At 36.1% G+C, this 21,705-nt stretch overlaps 4 protein-coding genes across 4 annotated transcripts; 1 reads left to right on the forward strand and 3 right to left on the reverse strand.

Annotated features, from left to right (window-relative positions):
• Nucleotides 1–216: 216 nt before the first annotated feature.
• On the forward strand, nucleotides 217–13,300 carry LOC141816589 (mediator of RNA polymerase II transcription subunit 15a-like). The gene is made up of 6 exons (XM_074704336.1): nucleotides 217–335; nucleotides 2,751–2,862; nucleotides 3,540–3,654; nucleotides 4,614–4,684; nucleotides 6,419–6,459; nucleotides 13,011–13,300. The coding sequence occupies exons 1-6, from the start codon at nucleotides 217–219 to the stop codon at nucleotides 13,060–13,062; spliced, it is 510 nt and encodes a 169-aa protein (XP_074560437.1). The 3' UTR covers nucleotides 13,063–13,300.
• Nucleotides 13,301–13,571: 271 nt separating this feature from the next.
• Nucleotides 13,572–16,063, reverse strand: LOC141816587 (uncharacterized). The gene is made up of 5 exons (XM_074704334.1): nucleotides 15,532–16,063; nucleotides 14,559–14,654; nucleotides 14,434–14,482; nucleotides 13,951–14,079; nucleotides 13,572–13,742 (listed from the first exon to the last, which is right to left on the reverse strand). The coding sequence occupies exons 1-4, from the start codon at nucleotides 15,916–15,918 to the stop codon at nucleotides 13,985–13,987; spliced, it is 627 nt and encodes a 208-aa protein (XP_074560435.1). The 5' UTR covers nucleotides 15,919–16,063; the 3' UTR covers nucleotides 13,572–13,742; nucleotides 13,951–13,984.
• A 2,426-nt stretch (nucleotides 16,064–18,489) lies between these two features.
• On the reverse strand, nucleotides 18,490–19,353 carry LOC141816588 (uncharacterized). The gene has a single exon (XM_074704335.1). It carries the CDS (start codon nucleotides 19,124–19,126, stop codon nucleotides 18,680–18,682), a length of 447 nt encoding a protein of 148 aa, XP_074560436.1. The 5' UTR covers nucleotides 19,127–19,353; the 3' UTR covers nucleotides 18,490–18,679.
• Nucleotides 19,354–19,477: 124 nt separating this feature from the next.
• On the reverse strand, nucleotides 19,478–21,132 carry LOC141816586 (E3 ubiquitin-protein ligase RZF1-like). Its single transcript, XM_074704333.1, is given in 3 exon segments — nucleotides 19,478–19,606; nucleotides 19,608–20,393; nucleotides 21,026–21,132. Coding segments are annotated over 2 exon segments (804 nt in total). The 5' UTR covers nucleotides 20,369–20,393; nucleotides 21,026–21,132; the 3' UTR covers nucleotides 19,478–19,563.
• Nucleotides 21,133–21,705: the final 573 nt, after the last annotated feature.

A 21,705-nucleotide genomic window follows, 5' to 3' on the forward strand; every position in this document is an offset into this window, starting at 1 on the left:
AAAAATCAATTTTTATTTTTTTTGTAAATCAGTTTGATCCGCCCCTCCTCGCCCCTGGTTCTCTTCTTCCCTCCTTTCTTTCTTTCGCCGTCGTTCGTCTTTTGCATCCGCTTCCGTATTCATTTCCTCCCGGCATCTCACGTCCGATCTCCTTTGAGCCTTTCTGAAGTCGTTGCGTCTTTTTTGTTCATAAGGTTAGGGCATCTGGTTAGATCGATGGAGAGGAACAGTTGGAGGCCGGCTCAGGGGGAGCCACCGTCCATGCCAGATGCGAGCGCCGGTGACTGGAGGAGACAAATCAAGCCCGAGGGACGACAAAGAATAGTGAATAGCATGTATGTGGGATGCCTTAATCTCCCTCTAAATTTTACTCATTTTGGTGACTGGATCATCGTTATGGGCAATTGCCTCGATTCTATCATTGAATTATTCGATAGTCGACTTTGAAATATTTCTTGGGGTCGAATTAGGGTGTCTGCGTAGGTTTTTTGTTTTTTCTTTTCAATTTCACAACTACTGTCTTTTCTTGGAAACGTATGACGCATAGATTCTTGTAAGCAGGATGAGCTACTTGCATTGAAATAGCTGAAAAGAAACTGGCAGTGGAGATACTGATTTAATTCTGATTGTCCAACATTGTAGTCTACATGACATGGGTGGTTATAGAATTTGATTCTTTCTGTCATCTTGCTATTTGTATATTAGATGGCTTAAAACTTTATCTTCACGATTAATAGATTATATTGCTTTATTCTTTTTCTTATATGTATTTATTTCTTAGCTTAACTTTATCAAAGAGTTGACTTCTTGCCAGTATTCCAAAAGTACATGAACTTGATGTCTCTACTGTATGTCAAGTGTGGTCTCTCGGTAATTACTTGATTGATTTAATATTGTATACATCAATCCTGGAGTTTGAATTTGAGGATTCATGAAATTGTTCTACCATATTCTAAAATAATTCAATCTACAAAAGGCTATACACTAATTGGAACCCCATTTGATTATTTTGAAGCATTATCAATTGCATGTGAGCTCAGATGTAGACATTTTCTAATTTGAGGAATGCACATTCCTCCTGTTATTTTGACCTTATAGAGGCTAGTTGTCAATCATACTCTACACACAATTTATTTCATATATGTTTCAATTAACATGTAAAACGATATGGTTCTTATATGTAAATGGGAAATGATAAGAACATGATGATCGGATTAAACTTAAATACAAATTTTATTTTGTATGATTCTAGAAATAAAAGAGGAAACTCATTAAGAATTCAATCTAACTAACTAAATCTAAATTTAAGCCATTAAGTAATAAAATTAAACCCATTATATTAGTAATTAAATTGAATGCTTTACAAAGGAGGAAAGAAATGCTAGATTTTGTATTTTAAAGGTTAAATAGAGTGAATCTTGAAGTTACCGATGACATGGAAGAAAAAAATCATATCATGTGGACATAGAGTAGACAACGATTGTCGACTATTGGCACTGAGATTCTATTGAAGAACAAAAAGAGATATATGAGTTTGTTTGTAGGATTAGAATGAAGGATCATAAGATCTGGCAATTTAATGAAAATATTTTAGAATCACATTTGTCATTTATAATTTATCATTTGTGCATTTCAATCTATAGGATTAGTATAAGAATATCTTACACACTATCGTTCTAGTATTATATAGTATAATATAATTATTCATATAGTAGTCATTTGAAAAATCTAATACAATCCTCAATGATCCATTTTTATATAATAAATAACAACCTATAATTATAGGATTGATGATAATGACAATGATTTTAAATGATTCTTTTACCTAAGAGTTATAAGCATGATTCTGGCATAATTTAGATCCTATTTATGATCTGGGTTATTGAGATTAGAGTGGATCATAAGATCCTAAAGTCTAAATTGCAATCTTGACTACCTTGACTGTTATTATTGTGGACTTGGCATTTAATCATCATTGAGAAGTATGATTCTCTGTCACATCCATACATAGAATGAGAGGTAAATTGATAGTGACTTAGGAGTCATATTATGTCTAACTCGTCAGTCATTTGACAACAATTATTTTTCTATGTTGTGTATTTCATTTCAATATTTAATGGAATGTAACAAACAATAATTCGCACATCATCAATGGAAGATATGGACCAATATATTTTTGTTATGAATCAAGTTTCTCCATAACTGTTCTGAATAAAATAGAACTATTTTGGAATTTAAACTTTGCAATTCACAATTTGATATGGTTATAATTCGAAAATTCACCAAAATGATTTATGATATGAACCTAAATTTGACAACCTTGTTAGATGCATCTTTCATGCTTCATGTTCTATATGCCTGTTTTTACCCCTTTCCCTGATGAGTTACTAAATTACTAATGTTAATATAATTTATATGTGCTTTTTCTTAAGTTATGCAACTGTCTTCATCAGTTTTCAGTACAATTTATTTATTAATAAAAATTAAAGTGGTAATTTCTTTTAATAAACTGAACCTGCAATATGGTAGTCTTTTACATTTTGTTCTTTCTTCAATCATGGTCTTGTAGACTTTCAATTTTTAAACATGTTTTGTCCATTTTATGTGCATTTTTTGACCATATCTTTGCGCTTAACTGCTACTCAGATGTTATTTGTCATTCACGTATCAAGTATCTATTATTCTATTGGTCCTTGAATCTTTGTGCCCATAATTTTTGTAGTGTAATACTTGAATAATTTATATTTTAGAATGGGGACTTTGAAGAGTCATCTGCCAATCTCTGTGCCTGACCGTCTAGATGAACTTCAAAAAATTGCTTTTAAGTTTGAGGATTACATATATAATTCAGCTACAAGTCAGGTAGATCCTGTTATCTTGTTCATTTACTCAGCTCTATTGGCCTGGTTTGTTCTTGCATGCTTTTACTCTGCTAGGTTAATGCTTAAATTTTGCTTTAATGTTATTTCATGTCTTATGAAAATGAACACTATATATAGTCTTATGAAAATTTTCAGATGTAATAATGCAGCTTTCTTTATGACCTCTCATTTGTAATTATTTTTGTCTTCTTTTTCTCTGTGTCCTCAAATAACTGAATATGCTCTTTCTTAGAAATTTATCCTTCATAAAGAACTTCACAGTGCCCGCGACCTAGAGGTTGCTGCCATGTGACCTAGAGGTCACGGGTTCAAATCCTGGAAACAACCTCTTGCTAAAGGCAAGGTAAGGCTGCGTACAATGGATCCTTTCCCCGGACCCCGCATGGCGGGAGCTTCGTGCACCGGGCTGCCCTTTTTTTTTTTAAAGAACTTCACAGTGCCCACAACCTATAGGCTGATGATCAAATTGTACTGGTGTTAGTTTACTGCAGATTTGTTATCGAGATCTTTTTAGATGATTACTTAGGTTTCTAAACTATTAGTTATCTTTAAGTATGTGATTTCCAAGAGGGAGAATCAGTATTCAATGCTTTCTTTTTCTTGCCTAATCTTTTTGTTAATATTCTGATGTATTCCTCTAACACTATAATATCTCAGTCTGATTATTTGAGAAAGATTTCTGTAAAAATGGTGTTATTGGAGTGTAAGTCTCCACATCCTAGAGGACCTGGACAAATCAACCCATCTATTAACCAGAATCCTGTAGATCCAGGTATGTATCGTAGAAGTTTTCACTTTCATCCAAGACAGAAGTCCATGTGGATGTGAATACTTTTTGATGAAAATCATAGATCATATTTGTTTCTATTTCTACAAATTCAAAATTTAAAATTGAAATTGATTTCCCTTTTTTTTTTGCATTAGGATATCATTAGTGTTTTATTTACCTGATTTGGTACAGAAGGCTACTATGGCTAGATCTCAATGCTTTGATGTTCTGGATTATGTGCAGAATCTGTAACCTGATAGCGGATCATTTAGGGCTTCTGATTTTTCCTTTATTCTTGTATTATTGGATTGGTTGGATCAACAACTAATGAAAGTGCCTAGGCGAAGGGAACCTTTGGCTGATTTAATCCCTTGTGATGGAAATGCTTAGTCTACTCAACTAAACATGCTTAGTCTACTCGACTAAACAGGACGTCCTAGCAATGGGTGCTTATGTTGATTTTCATTCCGTTTCTCTCCATGTTTCCTAATCTCCAATCAATTCAAACAGGATGACATGGTGAGAGTGAAAACACCTGATCCCATTATGACGACCAACATGTTGAATAAGCTTTCACACAGTTGCAACCATATGTACTGAATGACACCTATTGAAACTGCTCGGCAGGGATTTATGCTACTTACCTGAACACCCTAACAGTCCTGGCAGTGAACTACTTACTAACTCAGTAGGGACACTTAGCTGGAACATTCTTGTTATTAGGAAAGGTAATTAGGACACTCATCATTATAATGAATTGACATTCTGGTGATTCGCTTATAACAATTCTGATTTTTACTGTGTTGTTGACTCCTCCTGTATGTTTTTTAGATAGTGGGCTCTTCTGTGCATGTACCTAGATAATAACCTTAGTGGTCTGGCGAGTGCAATTGTTGGTTAGTTGGTCTGGTGAATGCAATTGTTGGTTTGTTGCTGACCTTGGACCTCTCTCATTTTTACAGCAACACTGGATTCAATAGCACCAATAGGACATGTTGCAGTTGCTGATTTGCAGGAGGAGATCTACCAAAAGGTTTGTAACAAATGGAATTTCACTTTTTCCTTCTTTGCTGACCGTTTGCTCCTTAACTTATCCATTATCATTGAGTTCATTTGTGCATATTTTATGTTGAAGTTGTCTACTTAGTTCTAGTTTCTTTTTTCTTTTCATTTTATTTTTCAAGAAGATTTGATTGTCAAATTGTATGAGAAAATTCAATGGCATAGCAAAGTATATGGACCTGGAAGGCGCAAAATAGTTGTGGTGTCTTTATTAGTCAAGCTATATGGAGCATGGATGCTTCAGGTAGTTTAAATTAGTCTTTCTCAAAATTTGTACTTCATCTCATACTATTGATTATGTAGATATGTTGTGTATTTACACTTAAATCTTCCAGAAGGCTTCAAAATATGCTTACTTTCAAATTCACTTATGCTATATAAAATATGTGTCCAATACTTCAACTGACCTATTAGTTCGTCACATGAATTCCTGATGGCAAGATATTATGTTTTTGTGATGGTAATATTTGTGTATATATATTTTTTAATTGCACAACTATTTGGGTTTTGATACATAAATTATTGAGTTTTTGTCAATTGACATGCTGTCAAAGATTTGATTGTGAAATTGTAAGAGAAAATTCAATGGCATAGCATGAAGGCGCAAAATAGTTGTGGTATCTTTATTAACCAAGCTATATGGAGCATGGATGCTTCAAAATGATCCATGACCTTGTCTTTGGTGGAATACAACAATGCTCCTAGAAATACATTGTTAGGTACTCTGATACTATTGATTATGTAGATATGTTACATACTTACACTTAAATCTTCCATAAGACTTCAAAATATGCTTACTTTCAAATTCACTTATGCTATATAAAATATGTTTCCAATACTTCAACTGACCTATTAGTTCATCACATGAATTCATGAAGGCAAAATGTTATGTTTTTGTGATGGTAGTATTTGTACATTTTTTTAATTACACGACTATCTGGGTTTTGATACATAAATTATTGAGTTTTTGCTAATTGACAAGTTGTCAAACATTACCATCTGCTGGCAAGTGTATATCAAGCCATCTCGTTTATTTTGTCTCTTTTCTGTGCATATGGCTTTGAAAGATGATTGATCTATTTTTTAATTGAACAAGTTGAATGGATTAGGCTACAGTTTTTAAGGAGTAAATGTTGGGGGGACATCAAAAGGAAGGCAACAAATATAAATGACGATTTTTTACTAACCATATGACTATCTAGATCTGGTTGGCAAAACAAGTTTTTGTTAATAACCCCCAACACTTGTCGATGCTGACATATGGCTATACATGATAAGCTGTGTTTTGTTTTTAACATATTTCATCACCCTTTTTACTAACCTTATGACATTAGCTAGATCTTGCCGGTAGCATTATATCTTTGTTAAATAATCCCTAATAGTTGTGAATTGTGATATATGACTTGTTGTAATAAGTTAAGTTTGTTTTTGGCAGCTTCCTTGTTTCAAATTATTTATTGAATAGGGCATAGTGGGAATCCATAGAAAATCAAATACTCCATCCAGATTTACTTTCTCTAAATTGGCATTGTAAAGTCGTATCATATACTTGCTATTTACATAATTACTTTGTGTTTTGACTCATGACATTGCTATGCCTAATGCACACAAACCTACACGGCTATGCATGCTTCCATTACAGCCCATTACAGTGTCAGCAGAATCAAACTTACTGATGAAATTATTTATTCATTGATTGTTGAAGGTTACCAATATATTCTTCATTTGTGGCAGATTAGGTCCATGAAAGACCTCTACTTTGCTGACCTGAATGAGCTTCACCAACGAATTTCTCTGAAGTTGCGGCAGGTAATCATCCTGTTGGTTCTTGAGATACTTGCACCTACTTTAATCAGAAGTAAGCAAATAAATCCAACTTTTCTGATATCACTTTGCTTTCTGCTTTGTCTTCTATTTTGAGTTTCAGAATGATGGTCTGCCATCAGCAAAGGCAGCAGAACAATTTGAGAAAATGAAAGGTTTTAAGATGATGCTAGAATGCACATTGCAAATATTGCAGATATCCAAGGCTAATATCAGTCCAAGCATGAAGGATACAATTCCTTTGTATGAGAAGCAAATTCAAAATATTCTAGCTTCAAATAAGAAAAAAGGAATCCCTTCACAGGCATCTGGACAGCAACAATTTCAGCATCCCAGTAGCCATTCTCAATTAGTGCAACAGCAGCAACAAACTCAAATTTCTCAATTGCAACAACACGACAACTATGCAAATCAGCAAAATAATATTCAGGGTTCTTCAAATTCAATGCAGACACCTGCTGTGCAAAACATGCAACATGGTTCTGTGCCATTATCTGCACATTTTGGTGTTACATCTCAACAGAATATCTCGCATGCATTACAAACTGGTTCTACAGTTGATCCTGTCCAAGGAAATTCTTTTAGTTCATTGCAGCAGGGAGCAATTGCTCCTATGCAGCTAGGTGGTCTGGTATCGGCCCAGAATTCCATTGCTCAACAGACCAATTCTAATGTAATGCCAAATGGCTCATTGAGTTCATTGCAAAACAATGTAACTACCAAACAATCAAGTTCTAATGTTATAAAACAGCAGCATTTCAAACAGGAGCAGCAGCATCTGATGTCAAATCCACAGCTAAAGCAACAATTACAACAACAACATGTGCAACAATATTTGCTGCAGCAACAACATTTGCTGCAGCAACAACAAAAGCAGCAACTACTTCAAGCCCAACAGCCTCTGCAGCAACAGTTGCAGCAACAAAAACAACAGCAAACCTCACAGATGCCATTGCACCAAATGCAACAGCTCCATCAATCAAATGAAGTCAGTGACTTGAAGTTGAGACAAGCACCTGGCATTAAGCCAGGCCTTTATCAACAACATTACTCAACTACTCAAAGACATGGCTATTATCAAGTGAAACCAGGTGCTGCTTTCCCAATTTCATCACCTCAAAATTTTCAAGCCTCATCTCCTCAAGTTTCTCATAATTCTTCTCCTCAAATTGACCAGCACACTCTGCTATCATCTCAAATAAAATCTGGAACACCTTCACAGTCAGCTAACTCACCTTTTGTCCCATCTCCATCCACTCCTTAGCTGGAACATCCTTGCTATTAGGAAATGTAATTAGGACACTCATCATTACAATAAATTGGCATTTGACATTCTGGTGATTCGCTTATAACAATTCTGATTTTTACTGTGTTGTTGACTTCTGTATGTTTTTGAGATAGTGGGTTCTTCTGTGCATGTACCTAGATAATAACCTTAGTGGTCTGGCGAGTGCAATTGTTGGTTAGTTGCTGACCTTGGACTTCTCTCATTTTTACAGCAACACTGGATTCAATAGGACCAACAGGACATGTTGCAATTGCTGATTTGCAGGAGGAGATCTACCAAAAGGTTTGTAACAAATGAATTTTCACTTTTTTCTTCTGTTGCTAACCTTTTGCTCCTTAACTTATCCATTATCATTGAGTTCATTTGTTATAGTATGCTTATTTGAAGTTGAAGTTGTCTATTTAATTCTAGTTTCTTTTTTTCTTTTCATTTTATTTTTCAAGAAGATTTGATTGTCAAATTGTAAGAGAAAATTCAATGGCGTAGCAAAGTATATGCACCTGAAGGCGCAAGATACTTGTGGTATCTTTATTAATCAAGCTATATGGAGCATGGATGCTTCAAAATGATCCATGACCTTGTCTTTGGTGGAATACAACAATGCTCCTGGTAATACATTGTTAGGTAGTTTAAATTAGTCTTTCTCAAAATTTGTACTTACTCTGATAATATTGATTATGTAGATATGTTACATATTTACACTTCAATCTTCCAAAAGGCTTCAAAATATGCTTACTTTCAAATTCACTTATGCTATATAAAATATGTGTCCAATACTTCAACTGACCTATTAGTTCGTCACATGAATTCCTGATGGCAAGATATTATGTTTTTGTGATGGTAATATTTGTGTATATATAGTTTTTAATTACACAACTATCTAGGTTTTGATACATAAATTATTGAGTTTTTGTCAATTGACATGCTATCAAACATTACCATGTGCTGGCAAATGTATAACAAGTCATCTCGTTTATTTTGTCTCTTTTCTGTCCGTATGGCTTTGAAAGATGATTGATCTATTTTTGAATTGAACAAGTTGAATCGATTAGGCTACAGTTTTGAGGAGTAAATGGAAGGGGGAGATCAAAAGGAAGGTAACAAATATAAATGACCATTTTTTACTAACCATATGACTATCATGATCTGGTTGGCAGAATAAATTTTTGTTAAATAACCCCCAACACTCGTTGATGCTGATATATGGCTTTTCATGATAAGCTGTGTTTTGTTTTTAACAATTGCTTGTTCCAAATTATCTATTTCATCACCCTTTTTACTAACCTTATGACATTAGCTAGATCTTGCTAGTAGCATTATATCTTTGCTAAATAATCCCTAATTGTTGTGAATTGTGATATATGGCTTGTTGCAATAAGTTAAGTTTGTTTTTAGCAGCTTCCTTGTTTTAAATTATTTATTGAATAGGGCATAGGAATGGGAATCCATAGAAAAATCAAATACTCCATCCAGATTTACTTTCTCTAAATTAGCATTCTAAAGTCCTATCATATACTTGCTATTTACATAATTACTTTGTGTTTTGACTCATGACATTGCTATGCCTAACGTACACAAACCTACACAGCTATGCATGCTTCCATTACAGTGTCAGCATAAATCAAGCTTACTGATGAAATTATTTATTCATTGATTGTTAAGGGTAACCCATATATTCTTCATTTGTGGCAGATTAGGTCCATGAAAGATCTCTACTATTCCGACCTGCATGAGCTCTACCAACGAATTTGTCTGAAGTTGCAGCAGGTAATTATCCTATTGGTTCTTGAGATACTTGCACCTACTTTAATCAGAAGTAAGCAAATAAATCCAACTTTTCTGATATCACTTGGCTTTGTGCTTTGTCTTGTATTCAGAATGATGCTCTTCCATCAGCAAAGGCAGCAGAACAATTTGAGAAAATGAAAGGTTTTAAGATGATATTAGAACGCATATTGCAAATATTGCAGTTATCCAAGGCTAATATCAAACCAAGTCTGAAGGATAAAATTCCTATGTTTGAGAAGAAAATTCAAAATATTATTCTATCTGCAAAAAAGAAAAAAAATATCCCTTCACAGGCACCTGGACAGCAACGATTTCAGCATCCCAGTAGCCATTCTCAATTAGTGCAACAGCAGCAACAAACTCAACGATTTCAGCATCCCAGTAGCCATTCTCAATTAGTGCAACAGCAGCAACAAACTCAACGATTTCAGCATCCCAGTAGCCATTCTCAATTAGTGCAACAGCAGCAACAAACTCAACGATTTCAGCATCCCAGTAGCCATTCTCAATTAGTGCAACAAACTCAACGGTTTCAGCATCCCAGTAGCCATTCTCAATTAGTGCAACAGCAGCAACAAACTCAAGTGTCTCAATTGCAACAACACGACAACTATGCAAATCAGCAAAATAATATTCAAGGTTCTTCAAATTTAAAATTGAAATTGATTTCCTTTTTTTGCATTAGGATATCATTAATGTTTTATTTACCTGATATGGTACAGAAGGCTATTATGGTTAGATCTCAATGCTTTGATGTTCTAGATTATGAGTAGAATCTGTAACCTGCTAGCGGATCATTTAGGGCTTCTGAGTTTTCCTTTATTCTCATATTATTGGATTGGTTGAACCAACAACTAATGAAAGTGCCTAGGCAAAGGGAACCTTTGGCTGATTTAATCCATTGTGATGGAAATGCTTAGTCTACTTGACTAAACAGGACCCTCCTAGCAATGGGTGCTTATGTTGATTTTCATTCCATTTTCCTCCTCGTTTCCCAATCTCCAATCAATTCAAACAGGATGCCATGGTGAGAGTGAAAACACGTGATCCCATTATGACAACCAATATGTTGAATAAACTTTCACACACTTGCAACCATATGTACTGAATGACACCTATTGAAACTGCTAGTGATTTATGCTACTTAACGGAACACCCTAACAGTCCTGACACTGACCTACTTACTAGCTCAGTAGGGACATTTAGCTAGAACATCCCTGCTATTAGGAAAGGTAATTAGGACACTCATCATTATAATGAATTGACATTCTAGTGATTCGCTTATGACAATTCTGATTTTTACTGTATTGTTGACTCCTGTATGCTTTTTAGATAGTGGGCTCTTCTGTGCATATACCTAGATAGTAATCTTAGTGGTCTGGCGAGTGCAATTGTTGGTTAGTTGCTGACCTTGGATTTCTCTCATTTTATAGCAACACTGATGGATTCAATGGCACCAACAGGAGATGATGCAGATGCTGATATTGATTTGCCGGAGTTCATACAAGACATTTGTAACAAATGAAATTTCACTTTTTTCTTCTATTGCTGACCTTTTGCTCTTTACGCATTATCATTGAGTTAATTTGTTATAGCATGCTTATTTGAAGTTGAAGTTGTCTACTTAGTTCTAGTTTCTTTTTCATTTTCATTTTATTTTTCAAAAAGATTTGATTGTCAAATTGTAAGAGAAAATTCAATGTCATAGCAAAGTATATGCACCTGGAAGCCACAAAATACTTGTGGTATCTTTATTAATCAAGCTATATGGAGCATGGATGCTTCAAAATGATCCATGACCTTGTCTTTGGTGGAATACAGCAATGCTCCTGGAAATACATTGTTAGGTAGTTTAAATTAGTCTTTTTCAAAATTTGTACTTACTCTGATACTATTGATTATGTAGATATGTTACATATTTACACTTAAATCTTCCAGAAATCTTGAAAATATGTTTACTTTCAAATTCACTTATGATATATAAAATATGTTTCCAATACTTCAACTTACCTAATAGTTCATCACATGAATTCACGAAGGCAAAATGCTTTATTTTTTGTGATGGTAGTATTTGTGTATATATGTGTATATATATATATACATATATATATATATATATATATATATATATATATATATATATATATATATATATATTTATAATTACACAACTATTTGGGTTTTGATATATAAATTATTGAGTTTTTGTTAATTGGCATGCTGTCGAACATTACCATCTGCTGGCAAGTGTATAACAAGTCATCTCGTTTATTATATCTCTTTTCTATACATATGATTTTGAAAGATGATTGATCTATTTTTTAATTGAACAAGTTGAATCGATTAGGCTACAATTTTGAGGAGTAAATGTAAGGGGGAGATCAAAAAGAAGGCAACAAATATAAATGACGATTTTCTACTAACCATATGACTATCTAGATCTGGTTGGCAAAACAAATTTTTGTTAAATAATCCTCAACACTAGTTGATGCCGATATATGACTTTTCTTGATTTTTGTTTTTAACATATTGCTCATTCCAAATTATATATTTCATCACCCTTTTTACTGACCTTATGACATTAGCTAGATCTTATTGGTAGCATTATATATTTGTTAAATAATCCCTAATAGTTGTGAATTGTGCTATATGGCTTGTGGTAATTAGTTAAGTTTGTTTTTAGCGGCTTCTTTGTTTCAAATTATTTATTGAATAGGGCATAGGAATGGGAATCCATAGAAAAATCAAATACTCCATCCAGATTTCCTTTCTCTAAATTGGCATTCTAAAGTCCTATCATATATTTGCTATTTACATAATTACTTTGTGTTTTGACTCATGACATTGCTATGCCTAATGTACACAAACCTAAAATTTGGGAAAAAGAACCCATTGTATGGGAAATACTTCAAGAAGTTATGTAAGGGCATCCTGTATTATTGAATAGAGCACCCACCCTGCACAGATTAGGCATACAAGCATTCCAACCTATTTTAGTGGAAGGGAGCGCTATTTGTTTACACCCATTAGTTTGTAAAGGTTTCAATGCAGACTTTAATGGGGATCAAATGACTGCTCATGTAGCTTTATCTTTGGAAGCTTAAGCGGATGCTCGTTTACTTATGTTTTCTCATATGAATCTCTTGTTTCTAGATATCGAGGATCCTATTTCTGTACCAACTCAAGACACGCTTATTGGACTCTATTTATTAACAATAAGAAATCGTCGAGGTATTTGTGCACACGGCTATGCATGTTGCCATTACAATGTCAGCATAAATCAAGCTTACTGATGAAATTATTTATTCATTGATTGTTGAAGTTAACCAATGTATTCTTCATTTGTGGCAGATTGCGTTGTTCGCTCAATCTTTTTCATTTGTGAAAGATGGTCCATGAAAGATCTCTACTTGGCTGACCTGAATGACTCTAACGTGCAAGAAGACTAAACCAAATGTTATGCTAATTGCAATGTGATTTTTCAAGAAAAGTTCGTCTGTCACAAGAAGTTTATGAAGTGGAAGTATTATGTTCTCAAATTTATGATTGTTTCATTCATTTAACATTTAGACTGGGGAATAATCATATGATTTGCAGTATTTTGTCGTGCTTGCTTGCACGCTGTGCATGTCCTCTAGCAACTAATTTGAGGGATACGGGGTTATCTCTAATGCCCAGGCCTCTCGTCATGCAATGGGTTTCGGCGCGTTTTTTACTAAACTTAATCCTCAATTCATTTCAATTGAAGCATATCCATCTGAAACTAAAACTCAGTCGCAAAGAACTACAATTAAACCTTATCGAGTTCAGTGGAACCCCTGAAAATTTGTCAGTATTCGACTAGAAATAGTCCGTTTAGGTTCGTAAGCTCTGAAGTAAACGAGTTGAATAATAATATTAGTCCAACATGTTAGGCTTTTTATTTAGTTCATGGATAATAGTTCTTGAACATGTCGTAGTGAAGAAGCCCGGGAAACAATGTTTACAATGTTCACCAAATGAAAATGAAACAAAACTTTACGTATTTATCACATTTCTCGTCAGAACGTTTCCCTAAAATTTATTGACTTACATGGTTCACTCCTGTAGACGCAGCATCCCGAACATCCAGATAGAGTGAGTTTGTGACCTGAAACATAGAGATTATGTAGCTTAGGAATGATTCTGGAGTCCAACTAAGTCAAGTTGGAACACATGAGTGTGATAAAAATATAATTCGCAACACAAGCATCATCATGAATTCGTAAATGCACATTGGCATTACCAACCATTAAACATTGCACAGATAATTTGTCTAGGTAAATATAAAATAAGAAAACAATAAGTTCAGCAGATACCTAGGAGATGCAACATATACAAATTAAGATTTGATCAAATTGGAGTTGTTGGTATCTTATAACGGTTGCGGAATCTGTCAATGGCTTTCTCCATTGATTGCTTGAGCTCAGGAATGGAAACCTTACACACTGATAACAAGCAAAGATGGAATGTTAGAGCCGTAAAGCAACAAAAGAGAAGAATGAAAATTTGGGAACATTCTACATGCATATATAGTCTTTGAGTTCATATGATCTTTTGGCTGGTTGAAACTATTTGTCAATCCTGAAGCAACACATCTAACCTGGACTTCCAAACTAAAGAACTATGTTATAAACGATGAGTTTCTGACTGTTAATTCTTCCTGCTATGAAATTAAATATTTGTTGTAACCTTTTGATTCAGAAATTATTTAAATATTATCTTGATTGTAAAATATACTTTATCAATCTCTATTAGGCATCCGAGAGTAGATTTTTTGGTATTAGAATTTTTTAGCATACCATGAGAGGCTGTAGAATGTGCTTTGCTAATGAGTTCTGCATACGTGGCCTGAGAAAACAAAACCAAACAAGGAAATTCATTTGGAAAGAGAAAACAAGAAAAGACATGACAACCACTACATCACCTTCATCATTTCTGTATGTTCATTCATCCTATCAGCAATCTTCTTGCAGTCATTTTCTGCTTCCTCAGTTAGTTGCAGACAAGCTTTTGTCTGGATCTATATATAAAATGAGAGCATCACAGTAAATGCTTGCTTAGTATATCATGAGGGGAAAAAAATCCACTGGGTTAATACCACAAAGATGCCAAAGTAAAATAGTAATTCCAAAAAGAGATGCTACACAGGCTTGGAAAATTCCCAACCTATGTCTATTAGTTATATGAATCATTTATAGTCTTACACCAGCTTAGTTATGAATAGAAATTGAGAACAATCTTAAAAATGCTAAAACATCCTTTGGAATTATCCATGAAAATCAAATAATCCTGTGTTTTGAGAAAGAATGATTATACAATCTGGATTCACAATACCCTTGATTATGACATAATGTGACATTATTAAAACAGTATCTGACATCCTTCATAGGATAGCTCACTCTAAATAATAATGGATTCCTAATACAAATTGTAACACAAAAGATATTTAAAGATTACTGACAACTACCCTGGACAATAGGTTGATGCATGGACTGAAACCATGATTTTGCACCGCTGCTTTAATTTGATGACATACTAAACTTATTTTCACAAGCATATAGCAAACAGTTGTATAAATTGAGTTTGTTATTAATCCTATTCTTTTAAGCTTAACCATTTGGGGGTAAATGGAAAGCCAATTTAACCATGAATCAAATCATAAATGATTTTTTATGTAGCCTGATTGAAACACTGTACCTATTGCCTGGAATGGATGCCAAATAACAGAATAGAAGAATCATAATTAAGATCCATGAGATGTACACCAAAGCCAACAGGCGCGAGAGGAAGATGTGGGACTGATGAAAACACTAAGATCATGAAATATTCCCTAGGCATTAGAGAAAGACTAATCTTAAAACAATCATCTGAACAAAGAGTACCGAGGTGGAAAATACCTTGAAGCGCTTGGAGAGGCGACTGTTGGAAGCATCGAACTCATTGACCATTTCAGAGTGGCAAACGTCGAAGTGCCGCTTGAGGGACTCAATGCGGGATCCGGCAAATGCCTTCAGATCGGATATGGTAGCTACGGCGGTGGTCTTCGTCTTAGAGGAAGGAGGAGGAGAGACGTGATGGCGCGAGAAGGGATCGGCGCTGGCGTTCAAGGAGGAGGCGGCGGCTACTGCTGAAGGAAAGGAAGACAGATCTAGATCGTACGGTTTGGAGGAGGAATCGGGAGATGGAATCGAGGTTGGAGAAGCGAAGAACGAGCCCCGCCGCTTCAACTTCCCTTTCGCCATGGGCTTCGATTTGGCTGTCGTCGCTGCTGCTCTCTTTTTCATCGTCGCGCTCGCTCTCTCTCTCTCTCTCTCTCGCTTTGTTCAGCCGACGGAGTGAAATCGCATCGCAGGCACATATTTATAGGAGGCGGGAACATCCTGCGAGCAAATTTGAACCTCGAAGCAGAAACTGAAAACGCTCGGGAGACCTTCGTTACCTTCGCAGGGAGGCGCTTCCATGAATCGTCCACGTCATCGAACCTTGTATTTGTGAAAATGACCGTTGCAGCCCGCCGATCCCACTGTGATTCCGGACGCCTGACTCTACACTGCCATGGCCTCCGTCCAAGCTCTGCTCCTGCCTCCGCCCCTTCCATCACCGGCCTCTCATCGCCGCCTCTTCATCCGCCACGCCGCCTTCGTCAGGCTCCGCTCGTCGACTCCTCTCCGACTGCTCGACGAAATCCCCCCTTTCTTCTTGCGCCAATCCGCGATAAGAAGACCCTTCCCCGGCCTCTATCCCCTCCCCGTCTGGCTCTCCGTGCTCCCGATCGTCGCCGGCTGCATAAGCATCGTCCCGCTCCTCTACCTCTTCCCGTTGGCCATCGCCGTGGAGGGCGCACAGTGGGCGGAGGGGTTCCGCAGGGCGTTGGCGACAGTGCCCGCCCCTTCGACATCCTACCTGTGGGTCATGTGATCGTGTCGGGCGTGTTCTACCACCTCCACAACCAGTCGTCGTACCAGGCGCTCGACGAAATCAGCCCCTTGACGTTCTCGGCGAGCAACACCATGAAGCGGGTGGTGGTGATTGTGGCCTCCGTGGTGGCTACCGGAATCCTGTCCGCCCGCTAAACGCCCTCGTCTCCGCCATCGCCATCTTAAGCACCTTCTTGTACTCTGCCAGAGGAGCCTGACAGACAAATTCCAGAAATCCAACAATCTGAGAGGACTCATCATCACCCCTCAATGCCACCAATCATGGAGGCAGTTCATGGAGGGAGCGTACGTTTCGGCCCTCTCATAACCTCCACCAGCACATTTCTTAGTCCCACAGCGCCACCAAGCTCCTCCGCGCCATGGCGGCCAGCATTAGCCATTTCTTCAATCTCACTCCGTTGTGTTATATAAAGAAATTTTCTATCATCCCTAAATTAATTATTAACTTAATCTTAACCACCTGTTGTGCAACTTAATTTTTAATGTATTATGTAAAAGCAATGTACTCTTCTTCTTCTTCTTCTTTTCTTCTCACGTTACCTAACCTTTTTTTTTCTCTCTCTCTAATTGAATAATCAAAAAATATTATAAATAATTTTGATTAAATTGCTCAATCTTATAACAATTTTGGTTAAGTTTAAGTAATTTTTGACTGATTTAGAGCAATTTTGGCAAAATATCCCTACTAAATTAATTTTAAGATAAAAAATTTAGAGATTTGTAATAGAAAAACCTCAATTGTAAAAATGGTCATATTTTTCAATTTATAACTGTAAACTCAATTAAGTTTAGTTATCTTTGTATAATAAAAGCAAAACCTAACAAAATAAATTATATTTATGCATTTTAGAATCAATAATAAGATTTAAATGTTAAATTCAAAGAAAGTCAATTCCATAAATAATATCTATTAATAACATTAAAATATCATTAATCCAATGTTTATAATATATTTTGCTAACTATGATTTTAGAGAGCATTCTTAACAGCCAAGTGTCAATTATATATATATATATATAATAAAAGTCTTCAAGTTAAAATTCACACATCTAATAATAGTTGTAATTTTTTGGGGTGAAAACTAACAATGTTATATAAATTGTTTCATTCTTATATTTCATTTTCTAAAGAAAATTATAATAAAGGTTATCAATTATCTACTTTGTTGCATTTCTTGCCAATTAATTTTATAAGTAACTGTAATTCCTGGAATTCTTATTTCCATTTCACTATTAAATCTAATTTTTAAAAAGTTGATCTTTCATATAAACTGTCAGTTTTATATATATTTTTTATTCCTTAAGAAAGTCTTAATCCATTTAATATGTTTAATTTTGTTATATTAATTACTCTAAATAAATCTAATAAATTTTAGACTTTTCATTTCAATTTCATTATTAAATTTAATTTAGTTAATTAATTATAGTTTTCAATTTTTAAAGGAAATATCACTCTATTTAATTAGTTATTCATTGTAGTATTAATTTTTCTTAGATTATACACACACATACATTATATAATTAAATATATATAGAAGTAGTGTTCTGATTTAAATAACTAATAACTAATTAGAAGTAATTAATATATAACCATAGATTGGTTGCTCTTGCTTATCAGTCACTATATATCCTACTTCAGAGTAGGTGTAGCATTGCACTCCTTCGGGAAAAAGACAGGAGTGCCTCACAATCTCTCGAATCCTGGCGAAGCCAGGCAATATCCTGCTGCGTCGTAATCAACTGCAATTTCTCGATTTACCTCTTCATAAATGATCGTGGGACTGATCGTGTGGGAAAGGTGGCAGATTCCACCTTTTTTCATAAGAGGAGTGCCTCACAATCTATGTTTCGCCCTTGAACCTAATTAGATTTAGCTTTGCAATAACCTTTTTTTTTTTTGTTAAAGAATAAACACTAAACATTCACAATGATCAATCCCTTTTCCATTCAAAAAATCAGAAACTAACAACATCGATCGAATGCTAACAGCGAACTGTGCTTAATTCAATACCCTTATTCATCTTGCTACTCAATAGCAACATTAATTAATGGTGACTATGCAGCGAGCTACGGGACGTTGAACCTGAGGTTTGGTGTTGGTGGCAGTCCTAGACCATGGCGCCATGGTGGTAGTGGTTTTTGGCAGCAATAGCAGTAGCAGTAGCAGGCATGAACGGCTTCTCCAGATATTGCAGAGTCGGCGAAGGGGTCACCTGCATGAACATGTAGTTCCCTGCAAAGAGTTCACCCAGGTAAGGCCTTCCCTCCTTGAGCCTCCTGAGCACCTTGTCCAGCGACATGCTCACAGCAGCCCTCACCGCCACGGCCTTCTTCCTCAGGAGCCTCCTCAGGCCGGCCACCCGGAGCCTCGCCCGCCGGGACCTGCCTCCCCTGTTAAGCCTCAGCAACCCGTTCCTTCTCCCTGTGGAAGGCTTGAATACCTCCCAGATGCCATCGAACGATGCTTCTCGTCGTGGGACTTGTTGGGTTTCTTGTGGCGGCTTGTTTAACCTGTGGTAAGAAGGCTTGTAGTTGGGAGAGGTGGCGGTAGCCATTGCTGACTGAATCGGTGGCAGGGAGGAGGAGCTAATAAAGTGTGTGTGAAGGAGTTGGGTGGACGATGTAAAAGCTATTTAATGAGAGTTGGTAGAGGATGTTAGGAGCCACGTTGATCTGGAGGGATATGGATGATGAGCAGAACATGGTGATGCCCTCCCTCATGGAGGTGTAATAATAGTTGGAAGATACATTCTCGATCGCTGCCTATGAGCTTGACACAAACCTGCAATGAAAGTCCTCTCATTTATTATATTTTTGTTCCGTTTTAGCAAGGAAGAGCCACGCTTTTAGGAAGGAACTGATTGCGTGTGAGTATGCTCTTATCTATTTTGGTCAAAAGCATTAAATTTGGTAGGGTAGAGTCTCAACTGTGAGAGGGATTGATAATTGCATGTTTTCTGTAGGAAATCTTAATATCTCGCATCAAGCGAGTTCAACTGGAGTGAAAAGGCCACAGGTAGGAAAACAGATTCCTGCAGATGCCTGTTGTTTCTCGTGCCACTGCTAGAGCTTTGGCTATTTGTTCCTGAACTCCAACTACCTGAACCATGAGCAGGCATCTCATATCGACAAACTGGACAGGAGTTATGCTGCTGTAGCCATGGGATGATGCACTCTGAGTGATACAAATGCTTACACGGCATCTCTCGGACCTCCGACCCTATTTCAAATACCTCCTTACAGACAGGGCAGTGGGAATCTCCATGCAGATGCCCGTGGTTAATTTTTATGGTGGGCATAGCATCAATAGATGACTGTGATGCAGGTGGTGGACGACCATACGAACCATTCTGCGTAAGCTGCTCGAACAGTTCATCTAATCCAGGTCCAACAAAAAGGTCTGCCATGTCATCTCGCCGGACTCCAACACCCTGACGCCCATCGAGAAGCACTTGCAAACCATGATCATCGAATGCATGAACTGGAATCTGCCCACTGAAGACCAACCAAGGGCCTGAGTTAGATTCCATACCGAAATATGAATTGATATGCGGTGGCCTCATTAGTCCCAAGTGGTGTCTCCTTCCCTCTCGCATTGAGGTGGAGACCGCTTCCATCAACCTGATCCATGGATCCTGATCTGAGTCCAATCCAGGGAAGTGGCTCGCCATGGGCTCCATCTCATCAAGTTCTAACACAAAACCAGAATCACAGTTGGAACAAGCGCTGTCCCTCTCACGAAGTCGAACTCTTTGCCTGCACTGATAACACCAGTGTGTGGCCATACTGTTCGACATATGTATTGTACCCTCTTCTAGTTATCTATCAAAAACAATATCCAAATGAAGATGAGAATAAGAATTCAAAGACCATTAGCATTAGATGAGATTTTAACTTCAATGAGAAAAAAAAGGATAATGTTACCACTTCGAGCACATCACAACTAGGATCCGATGTATCAAACAAAGAAAAATACTTGTTTTTGCTAAAAAAAAAAGACAGAAAAACAACAGCTGAAATCTAGAAACTTCGTGATCACACCAACCATTCATATTTCACTCAAGAAGCAGCATTTTCGATCATCAACAAAAACGCCAATATAGAACTATGTCTGAACTTATTATTTACGAAGAAGAAACGTAGGAGGATCACAAATTTGGAAATATTAACATATTTTAATCAGCGTATCTAACTTCAATTAGAAACCACAAGCAAAAAAATGAATTACTTGGTAATCAAGAAACAAGTTGAAAGCATATGCCTTACATCATTTACTATCAAGTTAAATCCAGCTATAACTACCGAAAGAACAAGCAAAACCTACGATGAAGGAAAAATAACATGTGTCAACACAAGCAAGGAAGGAACAATTTAAGCATTATTATAGATCAAACGAGCGGAAATTGTTGCAAGGGAGAAAAAGGAACTGACGGAAGAAATACAGAATAACTCACAGATTTGACCTCGATTGATAGAATCAGCCACCGACAGAGGGCTTCGCTTCTCTCCGCTATCTACCTTTCTACAAAGGGATTAGGGAAGCCAAACTGGCCATCCATTTCTCCCGGGACGGCGCGATCTGGAAATCCACGGCGTTTATGGATGCCTTCTCTTTCGGCTGCTGATTCGTATGCGGAGTTGAGTTTTGTCCGTCCGATAAAACACCCAAAGAGTCGGAGCCGTCGATTGCGGTACCGAAACTTTTGTGGAATATTAAATTGTTTAATCAATATATCATATCATGTTAGTGGATATGCTTTCTACGATCCAAATTCGTGGAATGGAATGCCATTCGGGAATAATGAGAAATAATATTTTAGCTTAAAATTAATCGAACATTTATCCACATAATTTTTTAAAATAATCTAGGTATTCTGAATTACAAATGAGAAATAATAATTTAAGAAAATAAACAAAAGATCTAAAATTAAAGCAGCTATAGTAAAAAAAATTGAAATTTTAATTTGTTTTAGTTTAGTAATTAAAAATAATAAAAGAATTTATAAAGGATGATTTAATTTTAAGAAAAAAATAATTAAACTTTTTACTAAGATAGTTAAAAATTTTATCGGGAAAATTTTCTATTAAGATTGTAAAAATGATAAGATTTCTTTTTTTGAAGGCGTGGCTAAAC

Source organism: Curcuma longa, unplaced genomic scaffold, assembly GCF_044706935.1.
Source record: "Curcuma longa cultivar G26 ecotype Majalengka, Jawa Barat unplaced genomic scaffold, ITB_CL_G26_1.1 contig_17336, whole genome shotgun sequence".
In the NCBI taxonomy this organism is placed as follows: Eukaryota; Viridiplantae; Streptophyta; class Magnoliopsida; order Zingiberales; family Zingiberaceae; genus Curcuma; species Curcuma longa.